The 15,910-nt window shown below is 43.8% G+C and overlaps 1 protein-coding gene across 2 annotated transcripts in view; it reads left to right on the top strand.

Moving 5' to 3' along the window:
• Positions 1-230: 230 nt before the first annotated feature.
• Positions 231-15,910, top strand: part of ccdc17 (coiled-coil domain containing 17) — a 95,243-nt gene continuing 79,563 nt past the window's right edge. The window contains exons 1-2 of one of the 2 annotated variants that reach the window (XM_072510817.1): positions 231-586; positions 1,021-1,313. In XM_072510817.1, coding sequence (XP_072366918.1) covers positions 1,095-1,313 — 219 coding nt within the window. In that variant the 5' untranslated portion in view covers positions 231-586; positions 1,021-1,094. The remainder of the gene's footprint in view (positions 587-1,020; positions 1,314-15,910) is intronic. The other variant, XM_072510816.1, reaches the window with a different exon arrangement.

Raw genomic sequence — 15,910 nt, 5'->3', positions numbered from 1 at the left:
ATCTTAGACTTTCTGGCAGAACGATAGACATTGGCCAATGGCAGCAGCAGCTCGGGGGGGGGTTAACTTCATTTTTGTTTATGTTATTTACACTGGAGGGTTTGAGGGGGTGTATACACCTGTTGTGTTAAGTCGGGATGTTAATTTATTATTTATGTATCGGGGTTTGGGGGGTTGATTTTTTAGATTGTATTTTGTACTTAACCCTGTTGGCTTCTTTTTTCTTTCTCATTTTGTTATTGATATTTTATGAAAACCAAATTAAGAAAAACTGATTCGCAATTCTAAACTGAAGTGCCATAGACAGTGCATTATTTCCCTTAATGGGCTCAGCAAAATGCTATGTCAATGTGGTTAAAAAATGTTGCACACAATTCAACAAGATAACAATGTCCCTTTAACAACGGTCATTTTTTATAGAGATTAACTTGTCATATCAAAGTGCCCTTCCCTCCCACAGTTTCCTAGCAACAATCAAAACGATCATTCAAACCAAACAAGTGCTTCAAAAAATGCAAACTACCTAAATAGAGATATATTGGAAGAAATGTAAAAGACGGAATGCCTCCGAGTACTTGAGTAACAGGTCTGTTGCAGGAAAAAATTGGAATTGATCCCCTTGTGTTGAAGCATAATTGTAGTGTATGAGTTTTATGCAATGTAATGGTTGTTAAGGATTTTGAATGTTGACGTTGTCAAGTTGATATCGGAAGACAATTTAAAGTAACACCTTGTTCAGATTCATTGTTTAAACTGAGTGCAGTGTTCAGTTGTGTTGCTAAATGTGTTAAATTTACTTCAATTGTGTATTTTGGGTTTTTTTGTGTTATGGAAACACAACATGCAGAGGAAATGTAAATCTCAGTGCTTCAAGAAAGTGAAAATTCTGGCAATTAAAAAGAACGGCAGTGTTTTAAAAGTTGTTGTAGATTTTAAATAGATAAAAGGTTTTGAGAGTACTTATGATAATGTGCCATGTTAATTGTTGTGCAAGCTGAAAACTTATCTGATCGTGTGCAGGTTTCTGAGTTTGAATTGTTCCAAGCCTTTGTGTCAACTGAAAGACTCAGGATTACTTCGCTGACTTCAGAAGTATGGATTTTGGAAATTTCCGTTGTCACTTTTGTAACATGAACTTCAGATCTTTAGCATTATTAGAAAAACACAAGGACAAGTTCTGCATTGGCAGTTATGTTGGAGATCCTTCATTGTTAAATCCAGAGCTAAGAGACTGCCTGCCTAAAAATCCTGGAAACGGAATTAACAGGTGGAGAATAAATGAGCCAAAAGAAACAAGTACTCCCGATCAAACGGTAAGCATAATATATGTCTGTATGCTTGTGCTACACATCAAGGATTTCATCAGTGGTTTACACATGCTTGTTTATCAATTTTGTGCATCCTCCAAATCTTTCCTGTAAATGCTAGCTGTTAGTTTTCAATTTCTCCTTGGGCATTGTGACTTCCTGCACATTTCCTCTCTTGCATGCATCAGTGATCTTACACATCTGTCATGTTACCCTCTACATTCTGCAAGGCACTGCACCATGAGCATATTGGTCCATAATGCTTTTTAATTAAATTACGCAATGTGGGCATTGCTGGCTAGGCCAGCAAATATTGCCCTTCCCGAGTTGCCCTTCAGAATGTGGTGGTGAGCTGCCTTCTTGAGCACTGTAGTCCCTGAGGTGTCGGCGCACCAGCAGTGCTGTTGTGGAGGAAATTCCAGGATGTTGATCTAACTACAGTGAGGGAACAGCAGTATATTTCCAAGTCAGGATGGTGAGCGATTTTGAGGGGAACCCCAGGTGGTAGAGCGTGTGCGCGCGTGCGTGTACTGTTAAATAATAAAAGGCTTTTGTGTTAAAATTTACAAACCTAATGCCTGTACTTAATCAGGATCAAACCAAAGACATTGGATATTTAAGTAATTTTAATTTCACCTGTGTTGCAACCCCAGGTCAAGTGGGGCTGGAATTGACCGCTACTAGCCCAGGGTGTTGTGACAATACCTATGTTTTTATTTTGAAGACTTAAGCTTATAAAAATTAGGCGCTCTTTCACATGGTGATTTCTCAGTCGGTTCAACTAAGATGTACCCCTTGAAGAATGTGGGAATTGTGTCAGGTGTCTTGGAGCCATCAATATAACATTTCTGTTCAAGAACCGAGAACGTGGCGTAGTGGGAATGGCATCATATTATTCTAGAGGCCCAAGCTCAATGGACATGGATTAAAATCCCACCATGGCAGTTGATTGAATTTATCGATTGAATTTAACTTGCATTAGTTAATAAATCTGGAATTGAAAATCTAGTCTCAGTAATTGTGACTGTGAAACTATCATTGACTGTCTTAAAAACCCATCTGTTTCACTAATATCCTTTAGTGAACAAATCTGCTATTCTTCCCTTAGTTGGCCAGACATGCAACTCCAGATGCTATTCTTACCTTATTTGGCCAGACATGCAACTCCAGGCCAGCAGTAATGTAGTTAATGTTTAACTGCTTTCTGAAATGGGCGAGCAAACCATCAATGGTATCAAACTATTACAGAAAAATTGAGAAGGAATAAAAGCCAATGGACCATCGACCCACGCACTGGAAACTGCACAAATGTACCCAGTCCTGTTCCTGCAGTGCTCTGGGAGCTTATGTCAAAATTAGGAGAGCTGTCCCCCCTAATTAGTCAGGCAAGATAATGCTCACCAAATAATAATTTCAGCTGATGACCCAGACACATCACCATCATCCCATTCCATCGGCAGGATAGACCCATCAGAAGTAGCAGCACAGTGGTATAGAATCAGTCCGGAGTTACCCTGGGAGTACTCAACAACGACTCAGCCTCATGAAGTGTCAAAACATCCAGGTCAAACACTGACAAGGAAATCTCCTGATTTCCACTTTTTGGCCCACCCACCCCCTCCAGTTCCTCTGCTGAGGAGTACTTCAGTATCCCTCCATGTTGAACACCAATTGGAAGACGCACTGAGTGGCAAGGGCACAAAATGTACTCGTGTGTGGGACGTTGATGTCCATCACAAGAGTGGCTGAGTGGCACCACTACTGACCCAGCTGGATGAGTGCTGAAAGGCACATCTGCCAGATTGGGCCTGTGGCAGATGGGGAGGGAATGAACAAGAGGGAAATACCCACTCGACCTTGTCTTCACCAATTGTATCACAGATGCACGTTAATGAACAGTATTGGTAAAAGTGACCAATGCACAGTCCTTGTTGAGCTGAAATCTTGTATTCACACTGAAGATACCGTGCATTGTGTTGTTCGGCATGAACAGCATGCTAAATAGGCTAGATTCAAAACAAATCTAGCAATGCAAAACTTAGCCCATAGTGCCTCATGGATGGCCACCAGCAGCATTGTATTCAACCTCAACCTGTAACCTCCATGGCCTGGCATCTCCATAGAATTCCTGCAGTGCAAAAGGAGCCCATTTGGCCTATCGAGTCTGCATCGACGCCCCCGAAGGAGAACCCCACTTAGCCCCATTCTACCACTGTAGCTCCATCCAGCCTGCACATCTTTGTTACACTTGGGGGTATCTTTGGACTGTGGGAGGAAACTAGAGCATTCAAAATAAACCTACGTAGACACTGGGAGAATGTGCAATCTCCACACAGTCACCCAAGGCTGGAATCAAACCAGGATACCTGGCATTGTGAGGCAGCAGTGCCAACCAATGTGCCACCATGCCATCTAATCCCTCACTCAAACCAAGGGGTCAACTCGAGCTCAATAAAGAATGCTGGGGAGTATGCCAGGAACAGCTCCAGACATACTTAAGAACATTAGGCATCAATCTGGACTACAACATTTGACTGCTTGCATAACAAGCAGCTGATGCAGCATGGGAGAGACTGATCTAAACGCTCCCACAGCCAACTATCCGATCTAAACTCTGCAGTTCTGCCACAACCAGTCTTGAATGTGGTGGACAATTAAATAATAATCAGGAGGCGGCGACTCCACAAATATCCCCATTTTCAAAAATGGGGGAACCTAAAATCATCCCTGCAAAAGACAATGCTGAAGCATCTGCAAGCAGCTTCAACCTAAGGTGCAGAGTGGATTATCCAGCTTGGCACCCTCCTGAGGTCCCCAGTATCACAGTCTTCAACCAGTTTTATTCATTCCAAGTGATTTCAAGAAACAGCTGAAAACACAGGATACTGCAACAGCTATGAGCCCTGACCACATCCTAACAGGAGTACTGAAGACCCATGTTACAGAAATAGCTGTGCCCCAAGCCACGCTGTTCCAGTGCGGCTATGCCACTTTCACCTACCTGTACAATCTTCCACATTGTTGGGTATGTCTTGTTCACAAAAGCAGGACAAATCCAGTCTGGCTAATGATTGCCCCATCATTCTACTCAATCACCAAACAGATGAAAGATGTGGTCGACGGTGCAATCATGTGGTGCTTACACAGTGATCCCCGAGTCACTGACTCTAAGTTTTGTTCTGCCAAGGTCACTCAGCTTCTGACCTCATTGCAGCCTTGATCCAAATATTGCCAATAGAGCTGACCTCAAGAGGTGAGCTGAGAGCGACTGCCCTTGACATCAGGGCAGAATTTGACCAAGTGTGGCATCAAGGAGCACTAGCAAAATGAATGGGAATTGGGATGAACACACTCCACTCGTACTTAGCACAAAGGGAAGATGGTTCTATTTGCTGGAGGTAATCATCTCAGTCCCAGGATATCTGCAGTAGTGACCTAGGCCCAACCATCTTAAGCTTCTTCATCAATGACCTTCCTCCCATCAGCACGGTAGCATTGTGGATAGCACAATTGCTTCACAGCTCCAGGGTCCCAGGTTCGATTCCGGCTTGGGTCACTGTCTGTGCGGAGTCTGCACATCCTCCCAGTGTGCGTGGGTTTCCTCCGGGTGCTCCGGTTTCCTCCCACAGTCCAAAGATGTGCAGGTTAGGTGGGTTGGCCATGATAAATTGCCCTGTGTCCAAAATTGCCCTTAGTATTGGGTGGGGTTATGGGGATAGGGTGGAGGTGTTGACCTTGAGTAGGGTGCTCTTTCCAAGAGCCGGTGCAGACTCGATGGGCCGAATGGCCTCCTTCTGCACTGTAAATTCTATGATAATCTATGAACCTGACAGTACATTTTTCGGGACTTTTGGGAAGAAACTGGAGCACCTGGAGGAATTCCACGCAGACACAGGGAGAACGTGCAGACTCTGAACAGACCCTGACCTTAGCCGGGAATCAAACCTGTCTTATGAAGAACAGTTGGACATGTTTCCATTTGAGATTTAGAAGATTGACAAATGATCCTATTGTAATGTAAAATCCTGAAGGGATTTGACAAGGTTGATTCTGAGAGGGTATTTCCCCTTAAGGAAAGATTATAACTAGGGGACGCAGTTTACAATAACAGTTGTCCAATTTAAGATAGAAAGGAGAACTTTTTTCTGTCCGAGTTTGTTGTGGAGTCCTGTTCCACATGGAGGCAGGGTCATTGAATATTTTGAAGGCGGAGTTAGATTTCTGATTGACAAGGAGTCAGATGTTACAGGGGGCAGGCAGGAAAGTAGAGTAGAGGCCACCAGCAGACCAGCCATGATCTTATCAAATGGGGGAGCAGGCAGGTTCGATAGGCCGAATGGCCTACTCCTTTGTCCATGCAAGGTCAAAAGTGAGGTGATTGTACAATATTCAATACCATTTGCAACTCCTCAATTACAGAAATAGACCATATTCATATGCCACAAGATTGGATAACATCTTGTGCCGAGTAGCGTTTGTGCCACACCAGTTTCAACCAATGACCATCTTCAACAAGCTAGAACCTAACCATCACCTCTTGACACTCAATGGGATTGTCATCACAGAATGCCCCACTATCAATATCCTGAAGGTCACCGTTGACAAGAAACTGAACTGGACCAATCAAGTATATATTGTGGCTGCAAGAGCAGATCATGGACTGGGAATTCTGCTGCACGTAACTCTCCTCCTGACTCCCCAAGGTCTAGCCACCTTCAACAATGATGTGGAGATGCCAGCGTTCGACTGGGGTGAGCACAGTACGAAGTCTTACAACACCAGGTTAAAGTCCAACAGGTTTGTTTCGATGTCACTAGCTTTCGGGTGACATCGAAAGCTAGTGACATCGAAACAAACCTGTTGGACTTTAACCTGGTGTTGTAAGACTTCTTACTGTGCTCACCTTCAACAAGGCACAAGTCATAAGTGTGATGACATACTCCCTACTTGTCGGGATGAGTGCAGCTCCAACAATACTTAAGTTGGACACCATCCAAGACAAAGCATCCTGCTTGATCAGATCCCCATCTACCATCACCAACCCAATGGTGTGTACCATATGCAAGGTGCACTGCAGCAACCGACTAAGCCTCCTTTTGAGGTCACTGTTTAAACATAGTTCTTTTACCACCTATAAGCACAAGGGCAACAGATGCATGGGAATACCACCACCTGCAAGTTCCCCTCGAAGCTACATACCATCCTGACTTTGAACTATATCACCATTCCTTCACTGGTCAAAATCCCCAAACTGAAAGCACTGTGGGTATACTTCCATCACATGGATTGCTGCAAGCCAAAAAGGCAACTCATCACCTTCTCGAGAGGACGGGGTGGGCAACAACTGCTGGCCTAGCTAGTAAGACCCCCATCTCATGAAATAAAGATAATCAACTCCATTACTTTAGGCTAAATGGCCAGAGAAAGTAACAATAATTTCAAGAGCATGGTTTATTTTAAGGACATAGAAGATACCTAAACGGCTAGTTTCTCTGTCAAAAGTTACTGCCGTCCATAAAGGAAATGCAGTAAATTTGCATCTGGATTTTCAAAATCCAATTGATAGTATCTGCCACAGAAGGCTTGTGGGGTTTGTAACAGTACTAAGACCAGGGCTTTTAACAAAAATCATGGCTAATTTAAAATATTAGTCTTGATGATGACCTTTTAAAACTGATGAAGCTATGTCTATTTGTGGCCTTCAAACAATAGGAGCTCATCTGGCTCTATTGGGGAATGTTGCACCTCATTATCTCTGAAGACACCCAAACAGCCTCTGGGCTACAGAGACCAAATTCAAAGGGAACTATACCAAGTCCATCTGCATTTCAGAACCCAGGCTGACCAATAGAACCTAGTAGTCTTCTAGGACAAAGAACTCTAACTTTTAATTGAAATTCCTGATGGTTGGAACATCAACAATTTCAGGAACCCAGACAAAGGGCTAAACACCCGTGGCAGCACGGTGACGCAGTGGTTAGCACTGCTGCCTCACAGTGCCGAGGTCCCAGGTTCGATCCCGACTCTGGGTCACTGTCCGTGTGGAGTTTGCACATTCTCCCCGTGTTTGCATGGGTTTCGCCCCCACAACCCAAAGATGTGCAGGGTAGGTAGATTGGCCACACTAAATTGCCCCTTAATTGGAAAAAATGAATTGGGTTGTCTAAATTTTTTTATTTTTTTTAAAGGACTAAACACCCGTTGTCAAAGCCAACATGGGGAGGTGGGAGTCATGTGACATGACCCCCTAGCTGGCAGAATGGATGATATTGCCTTGTGGAGCTGCAAAGCCCAATTCATCTTCTTTCCATCTACCAACCAGCAGCACAGAAAAGGGGTTCAAAGTGAAAGCCAGGACCCATCTACACCTTTTCTATTGGAATCTCTGTATCATCACCAACAAATAAATTCATCTTTGTGTGCCCATCTCATCGTAGAAGTTATGTCTAGTGGAAAAGTGAAATATCCAGCATCGGTTTTCAAGAATGTACCATTGAATTTCGATTCTGGACTCCAGTGAAACAATTTTTTTTTTTTTTGCCTGTGGTCTTTGCTCTGTAAATCTATCTTTTTCTGTCGCTCTCTATTATTGCATGATTGAAAAGGAAACACTCCCCTCCCCCGCATTTCAATGTGTGCAAATATACAAAAATGTGCAAAACTGACAATTATGAGTTTGCTGTGAAGTTATTAACAGAAGTTGGATCACATTGAAACGAGGGGTTTAGAAAGACACCACAGCATATAAAGGGTGGCACCGTAGCACAGTGATTAGCACTGTTGCTTCACAGCACCAGGGTCCCAGGTTTGATTCCCGCCTTGGGTCACTGTCTGTGGAGTCTGCACAATTTCCCGTGTCTGCATGGGTTTCCTCCGTGTGCTCCGGTTTCCTCCCACAGTCCAAAGATGTGCAGGTTAGGTGGATTGGCCATCTAAATTGCCCTTGGATGTCCAAAATGGTTAGGTGGGGTTACTGGGTTAATAATTATTATTGTTACGAGGCATACATTAACACTGCAATGAAGTTACTGTGAAAAGCCCCTAGTCGGCACATTCCGGCGCCTGTTCGGGTACACAGAGGGACAATTCAGAATGTCCAAATTACCTAACAGTTATGGGGACAGCGTGGAAGTGTGGGCTTGGGTAGGGTGTCCTTTCCAAGGGCAGACTCGATCGGCTGAATGGCCTTGTGCACTGTAAATTCTATGTAAATCTATAGGAAAGCAAAATCAAACCACCTCTCTTCAAATTCTTAGCAAATGTTGAAACTGTTGATCTATATAGGTCAATATCTACGAATGCATTGTGGGGAAGGAACCCCCTGGCCTAGGATGCGCCCACCTGACTTACAGTAGCTAATTGATTCAGTACAATATGTTACTTCTTTATGAGCAACCTTTGAAACTGGCTGCTCCAATTGTAAGTCAGTTTGTGGATCGCATGCTCATATTACATCACAATGTTGTGTGTTTCGCCATTAGTTTTCCCACAATGTTTGGAAAATCGATATGTGAACTGAAATATCTTTTAGCAGGATTGATAGAAGAACATTGCCAAACTCAGTAAATCCTCAGATTCTGCATCTTGAACACTAATTACCTCCGAGGAGATGTGCATCCCATCAGTCTAGTTGAGTTTGTAATTGAGTTTGAAAGATGAAATGGGATTTTAAACATCTCCACCACATCACTCCAAATCTCCTCTAAATTCGACTGCTGTTGATGGCAATCCAGATTCTCTTCTATCTCTCATTCCCCCACACACGCACACTCTCTCCCTTATGCACATGCACATAAACACAAGCTGGGTGGTCATATCACTCTGCTCATTAATATTGGCCAACGGGGCTGGTTTAGCACAGTGGGCTAAATAGCTGGCTTGTAATGCAGAACAATGCCAGCAGCACGGGTTCAATTCCCCTACCAGCCTCCCCGAACAGGTGCTGGAATGTGGCGACTAGGGGCTTTTCACAGTAACTTCATTAGGGTTAGGGTTCATTGAAGCCTACTTGTGACAATTAGCTATTATTATTACCTTGTACTCCTTGCTTGTACAGACCTCTCCCAGATACATTAATGAGTTGCAACCAAAAATCCAAGTCAGTTGCACATGATCAAGATTGTGCAAGCATAATTCTTGCTCTGCTGCATCCACCCAGAAATGTGATATGAAAGCTTTTACAGCAGCAGCAACTTCCTGTGAACAAAACTGCTTCTTTTAAAAACAATTCTGCAATACAGTGAGGTTTCAGACTAACTATTATTCTGATCACTCAGTGAGTGTGAGGAAAGGTTGATTTCAGGAAATAAAATTAAACTATAATTGGTCATTCCAACCTTGGAAAACTCTAATTGCAACAGTTGTTTGAGGCCTGATTTTCTCCCGACCAATATGGAATGAAAACAACATGTTGCTAAGTGATTAACGTTTTGTTTTGTTCTGAGATCTACTCAAGTGATTACATAGTTGACTGCTTGGTAAATGATATATATGCATTTGTGAACTTTTCACCTTAATGAAAACCTAGCGCCCATTTTTGTTTCTCAACTTTTGGAAACACAATGAAATACTGTATCTTCTGTGGTATTTGGCTTCAAACCTGAAATTCCTGTTGACCGGGTGGTCGTAAAAGGTGGGAAGTGGGTTGGTATACAGTTCTAGTTTTTGAGTTTGATGTTTGGAAGTGTAAGGGTCCTGTATATTCTCTGTTCACTCCCTTATTTCCCGTTTCTTTTATTTTTGATCCATGGATGATTGATGGGTATGTGTCTTTAAGGCAAGCAGCCTGTATCTTTTAATTCAAGCAGAGGAATCTCAGAAGCCTGTGCTGGTTTGCAGACTGGCTGGCACCAGTGAGAGAAATGTTCTGGGACTCTGATTGATCTGGCTGGTGGTCAATGAATTGACCCAAAAGGCTGTACTTTGCTCGGTAATGTGTGGTGATTGGATCTTACCCCAGTGGAATGTTTCAGGAACCTGAAGAGGTTGCAGTTTTGATTCTGGCAGCACGGTGAACAGACACAGCTTACTTCTCTATAGGAAGATCCAGTTAACTCTCTCCAAAAAACCTGCTATGAGGCTGTCTCTTTCTCCAGTGGCCTGGGTGCTATGTTCCTGGAAACACAAGAGGCCTGAAGACAAACCATGAATTGAAAGCAAAGTTTGATGAGAAGTAAGAGGCCTCACCAGAACAGTTATGAATGCTGTATTTCTAAACTACAGAAAATGTGAATGCTTGAATCTACAGAGAGGCCAGTAAAGTCTGTACAAAACTGCCTTTTAAAAACTATCCTGCAATACAGTGAGGTTTCAGAATAACTATTATTCTGATCACTTGCTGTTAAGAGAAGTGTGCTTGGAACCATCATCTGAAACAGACTCTTTCTTTCACTTATGTACGTGTGTGTGTTAGTTAGTGGGAGTTACGTATTAGTTAATCATGAACCAACTGTATCCACTGTATTTCATTATAGATCTTGTTATAAATAAACAGTAATTGTGTTTACATTTACAAACCTGATGACTAATTATTGGGCAGCCAAGGGCCAAAGACTTCAATTATTTTATAGAAGAATTAATTTGTGTTGTGAGTGGGACTGGGATTGTCGAGGGTGTCGTAACACAATTTGGGGGCTCGCCCAGAATCTTTGGAATGGTCGACGGCGAAATTGGGGTTACAGTGTAAATTAAAAAGAGACACTAGGTTTGTAGTGATATAAAGGGATGGATCTGGAAGCTGCTAAGTATTTTATTCAGGTGGATGACCTATCACTAGTTTATTTAAAAGAGCTTTGCAAAGACAAGCTAGTTGAATTAGTAGGCAAATTAGAAATCAAGGTACCAGTTAGACCTAAGAAGGTGGAGATAATTGACATGATTGCTCAGCATTTAAACTTGGGGAAAAATGCCAGAAACAAAGACTGGGTCAGGGCAACAATCAGTAGAATTAGCAAACATCCAGCCACAAATGAAACAATTGGAAATTCAGCAAAAAGAGAAAGAAATGGAGCCGAGGCACAAGGAAAAATAAATGGAAATGAGAAAGTTGGAATTAGAGAAAGACTTCCAGATTTGGGGGTATACTACAGGCCTCCCAACAGCCAGCGGGAGATAGAGGAGCAGATAGGTAGACAGATTTTGGAAAAGAGTAAAAACAACAGGGTTGTGGTGATGGGAGACTTCAACTTCCCCAATATTGACTGGGACTCACTTAGTGCCAGAGGCTTAGACGGGGCAGAGTTTGTAAGGAGCATCCAGGAGGGCTTCTTAAAACAATATGTAAACAGTCCAACTAGGGAAGAGGCGGTACTGGACCTGGTATTGGGGAATGAGCCCGGCCAGGTGGTAGATGTTTCAGTAGGGGAGCATTTCGGTAACAGTGACCACAATTCAGTAAGTTTTAAAGTACTGGTGGACAAGGATAAGAGTGGTCCGAGGATGAATGTGCTAAATTGGGGGAAGGCTAATTATAACAATATTAGGCGGGAACTGAAGAGCATAGATTGGGGGCGGATGTTTGAGGGCAAATCAACATCTGACATGTGGGAGGCTTTCAAGTGTCAGTTGATAGGAATACAGGACAGGCATGTTCCTGTGAGGAAGAAAGACAAATACGGCAATTTTCGGGAACCTTGGATGACGAATGATATTGTAGGCCTCGTCAAAAAGAAAAAGGAGGCATTTGTCAGGGCTAAAAGGCTGGGAACAGACGAAGCCTGTGTGGCATATAAGGAAAGTAGGAAGGAACTTAAGCAGGGAGTCAGGAGGGCTAGAAGGGGTCATGAAAAGTCATTGGCAAATAGGGTTAAGGAAAATCCCAAGGCTTTTTACACTTACATAAAAAGCAAGAGGGTAGCCAGGGAAAGGGTTGGCCCACTGAAGGATAGGCAAGGGAATCTATGTGTGGAGCCAGAGGAAATGGGCGAGGTACTAAATGAATACTTTGCATCAGTATTCACCAAAGAGAAGGAATTGGTAGATGTTGAGTCTGGAGAAGGGGGTGTAGATAGCCTGGGTCACATTGTGATCCAAAAAGACGAGGTGTTGGGTGTCTTAAAAAATATTAAGGTAGATAAGTCCCCAGGGCCGGATGGGATCTACCCCAGAATACTGAAGGAGGCTGGAGAGGAAATTGCTGAGGCCTTGACAGAAATCTTTGGATCCTCGCTGTCTTCAGGGGATGTCCCGGAGGACTGGAGAATAGCCAATGTTGTTCCTCTGTTTAAGAAGGGTGGCAGGGATAATCCCGGGAACTACAGGCCGGTGAGCCTTACTTCAGTGGTAGGGAAATTACTGGAGAGAATTCTTCGAGACAGGATCTACTCCCATTTGGAAGCAAATGGACGTATTAGTGAGAGGCAGCACGGTTTTGTGAAGGGGAGGTCGTGTCTCACTAACTTGATAGAGTTTTTCGAGGAGGTCACTAAGATGATTGATGCAGGTAGGGCAGTAGATGTTGTCTATATGGACTTCAGTAAGGCCTTTGACAAGGTCCCTCATGGTAGACTAGTACAAAAGGTGAAGTCACACGGGATCAGGGGTGAACTGGCAAGGTGGATACAGAACTGGCTAGGCCATAGAAGGCAGAGGGTAGCAATGGAGGGATGCTTTTCTAATTGGAGGGCTGTGACCAGTGGTGTTCCACAGGGATCAGTGCTGGGACCTTTGCTCTTTGTAGTATATATAAATGATTTGGAGGAAAATGTAACTGGTCTGATTAGTAAGTTTGCAGACGACACAAAGGTTGGTGGAATTGCGGATAGCGATGAGGACTGTCTGAGGATACAGCAGGATTTAGATTGTCTGGAGACTTGGGCGGAGAGATGGCAGATGGAGTTTAACCTGGACAAATGTGAGGTAATGCATTTTGGAAGGGCTAATGCAGGTAGGGAATATACAGTGAATGGTAGAACCCTCAAGAGTATTGAAAGTCAAAGAGATCTAGGAGTACAGGTCCACAGATCACTGAAAGGGGCTACACAGGTGGAGAAGGTAGTCAAGAAGGCATACGGCATGCTTGCCTTCATTGGCCGGGGCATTGAGTATAAGAATTGGCAAGTCATGTTGCAGCTGTATAGAACCTTAGTTAGGCCACACTTGGAGTATAGTGTTCAATTCTGGTCGCCACACTACCAGAAGGATGTGGAGGCTTTAGAGAGGGTGCAGAAGAGATTTACCAGAATGTTGCCTGGTATGGAGGGCATAAGCTATGAGGAGCGATTGAATAAACTCGGTTTGTTCTCACTGGAACGAAGGAGGTTGAGGGGCGACCTGATAGAGGTATACAAAATTATGAGGGGCATAGACAGAGTGGATAGTCAGAGGCTTTTCCCCAGGGTAGAGGGGTCAATTACTAGGGGGCATAGGTTTAAGGTGAGAGGGGCAAAGTTTAGAGTAGATGTACGAGGCAAGTTTTTTACGCAGAGGGTAGTGGGTGCCTGGAACTCACTACCGGAGGAGGTAGTGGAGGCAGGGACGATAGGGACATTTAAGGGGCATCTTGACAAATATATGAATAGGATGGGAATAGAAGGATACGGACCCAGGAAGTGTAGAAGATTGTAGTTTAGTCGGGCAGTATGGTCGGCACGGGCTTGGAGGGCCGAAGGGCCTGTTCCTGTGCTGTACATTTCTTTGTTCTTTGTTCTTTGTTATTAAAGCACTAGAAATTAGTAGGGAACTGCCACAAATTCGAAGAGGGCTTAATCCTAGAACAGAACCCAGTGGTGATATGTTTAAATTTATGCAGATCCTCTCAAAATTTGATGAGAAGGTAAAAACATTTTTATTTATTTAGGTCTTTTGGGAAAAATAGCAACCCAAATTCAGTGGCCAAAATAAAAATGGACATTACCCATGCAGAGTAAATTGATGGGGAGGGTACAGGACATTTATGCTTCTGTGTCTAAGGATTATGGCAGGGTTTTTTTAAACAAAGAGCTATCCTGGATGTATGTGAATTGGTCCCCGATGCATATAGTCAAAAGTTTCTGAATTTAAGGAGACAGCCGGGACAGATGTATGCTAATTTGCAAGGATTAAGCAGATCAATTTTGATAGGTGGGTACGAGCATTGGGAATTGCAACACCTATGAGGCTCTGAGAAAGGTTATTCTCTAGAGGAATTTAAGAATTCCCTACCTTCTGTATTAAGAACCCATGTTGAAGACCAGACGGTGAAGACTACGAGGTGGGCAACAATTATTGCTGACCCTTATGAGCTAATACTTAAATTTAAACCTTTTTTCCATCACCTCCATAATTTTGAAAAGGATAAGAAGTGAAAGGAAGGCAGTTAGTCTAGGTAAAGAATGGACAACTGGGAATGCTCTGAGATCTGTGGGCAGCACGGTAGCATTGTGGATAGCACAATTGCTTCACAGCTCCAGGGTCCCAGGTTCGATTCCGGCTTGGGTCACTGTCTGTGCGGAGTCTGCACATCCTCCCCGTGTGTGCGTGGGTTTCCTCCGGGTGCTCCGGTTTCCTCCCACAGTCCAAAGATGTGCAGGTTAGGTGGATTGGTCATGACATAGTATCCAAAATTGTCCTTCGTGTTGGGTGGGGTTACTGGGTTATGGGGATAGGGTGGAGGTGTTGACCTTGGGTAGGTGCTCTTTCCAAGAGCCGGTGCAGACTCGATGGGCCGAATGGCCTCCTTCTGCACTGTAAATTCTATGATCTATGATCTCAGCCCAAGAAGGAAGGTACTGAGGGTGAAGGTGGGACTCGAAAGCCCAGGTGTTACCATTGTAATATGGTGGGAAACGTTTGTTCAGCCTGTTGCAAAGAAAGCCCATGGATCTTGTGGGAGTACATTTTTATTTTATTCAGAGTACCCAATTCATTTTTTCCAATTAAGGGCCAATTTAGCGTGGTCAATCCACCTACCCTGCACATCTTTGGGTTGTGGGGGTGAAACCCACGCAAACGCGGGGAGAAAGTGCCAACTACACACGGACAGTGACCCAAGGCTGGGATCGAACCTGGGACCTCGGCGCTGTGAGGCAGCAGTGCTAACCACTGCCACCATGCTGTCCTAGACTTGTGGGAGTTCATGCGAAGGATTCCGAAAAGGGAGCAAAAGTGGAGAATGCTACAGGGCAGACTGTAACTTTAACGGACTTAGTAACCTTGCGTTGTGGGAGCTGATGTGAGGTAGAGGAGGGATGTGCAGGGATTTTGTCTAAGGGGAAGATTACCCCATTTTCATGAAATGATGAAGCCAAACTTGTAACTATCTGAAGGGACACCGGTGCTGCTCAAACTGTTACTGCAGAAGGGCTTAGTTTCCCCTCCAGAGCTCAATGAAAGCTGAAGAAATAGTGAATGGGATAGGTGGAGATTGTATGCCAGTTCCATTGTATAAAGTACAATTGGAGTGCGAGTTAGTGTGAGGTCCAGTAGTTGTTGGAGTGGTTACGAAATTCCCAGTGGATGGAGTAGACTTTTGGGGAATGATTTGGCAGGAGTGAAGGTGGTAACTTCATCCATGGTTACAGAGAGTCTGAAGAAATAATAGAATCATAGAATTTACAATGCAGAAGGAGACCATTTGGCCCATTGAGTCTGCACTGGCCCTTGGAAAAGGAACCCCACTTTAGCCC

The sequence above is a fragment of the Scyliorhinus torazame genome, chromosome 7 (genome assembly GCF_047496885.1).
Source record: "Scyliorhinus torazame isolate Kashiwa2021f chromosome 7, sScyTor2.1, whole genome shotgun sequence".
Lineage (NCBI taxonomy): Eukaryota > Metazoa > Chordata > Chondrichthyes > Carcharhiniformes > Scyliorhinidae > Scyliorhinus > Scyliorhinus torazame.
The sequence above is the reverse complement of the archived record's forward strand: the minus strand, read 5'-3'. Positions and strand labels throughout refer to the sequence as shown.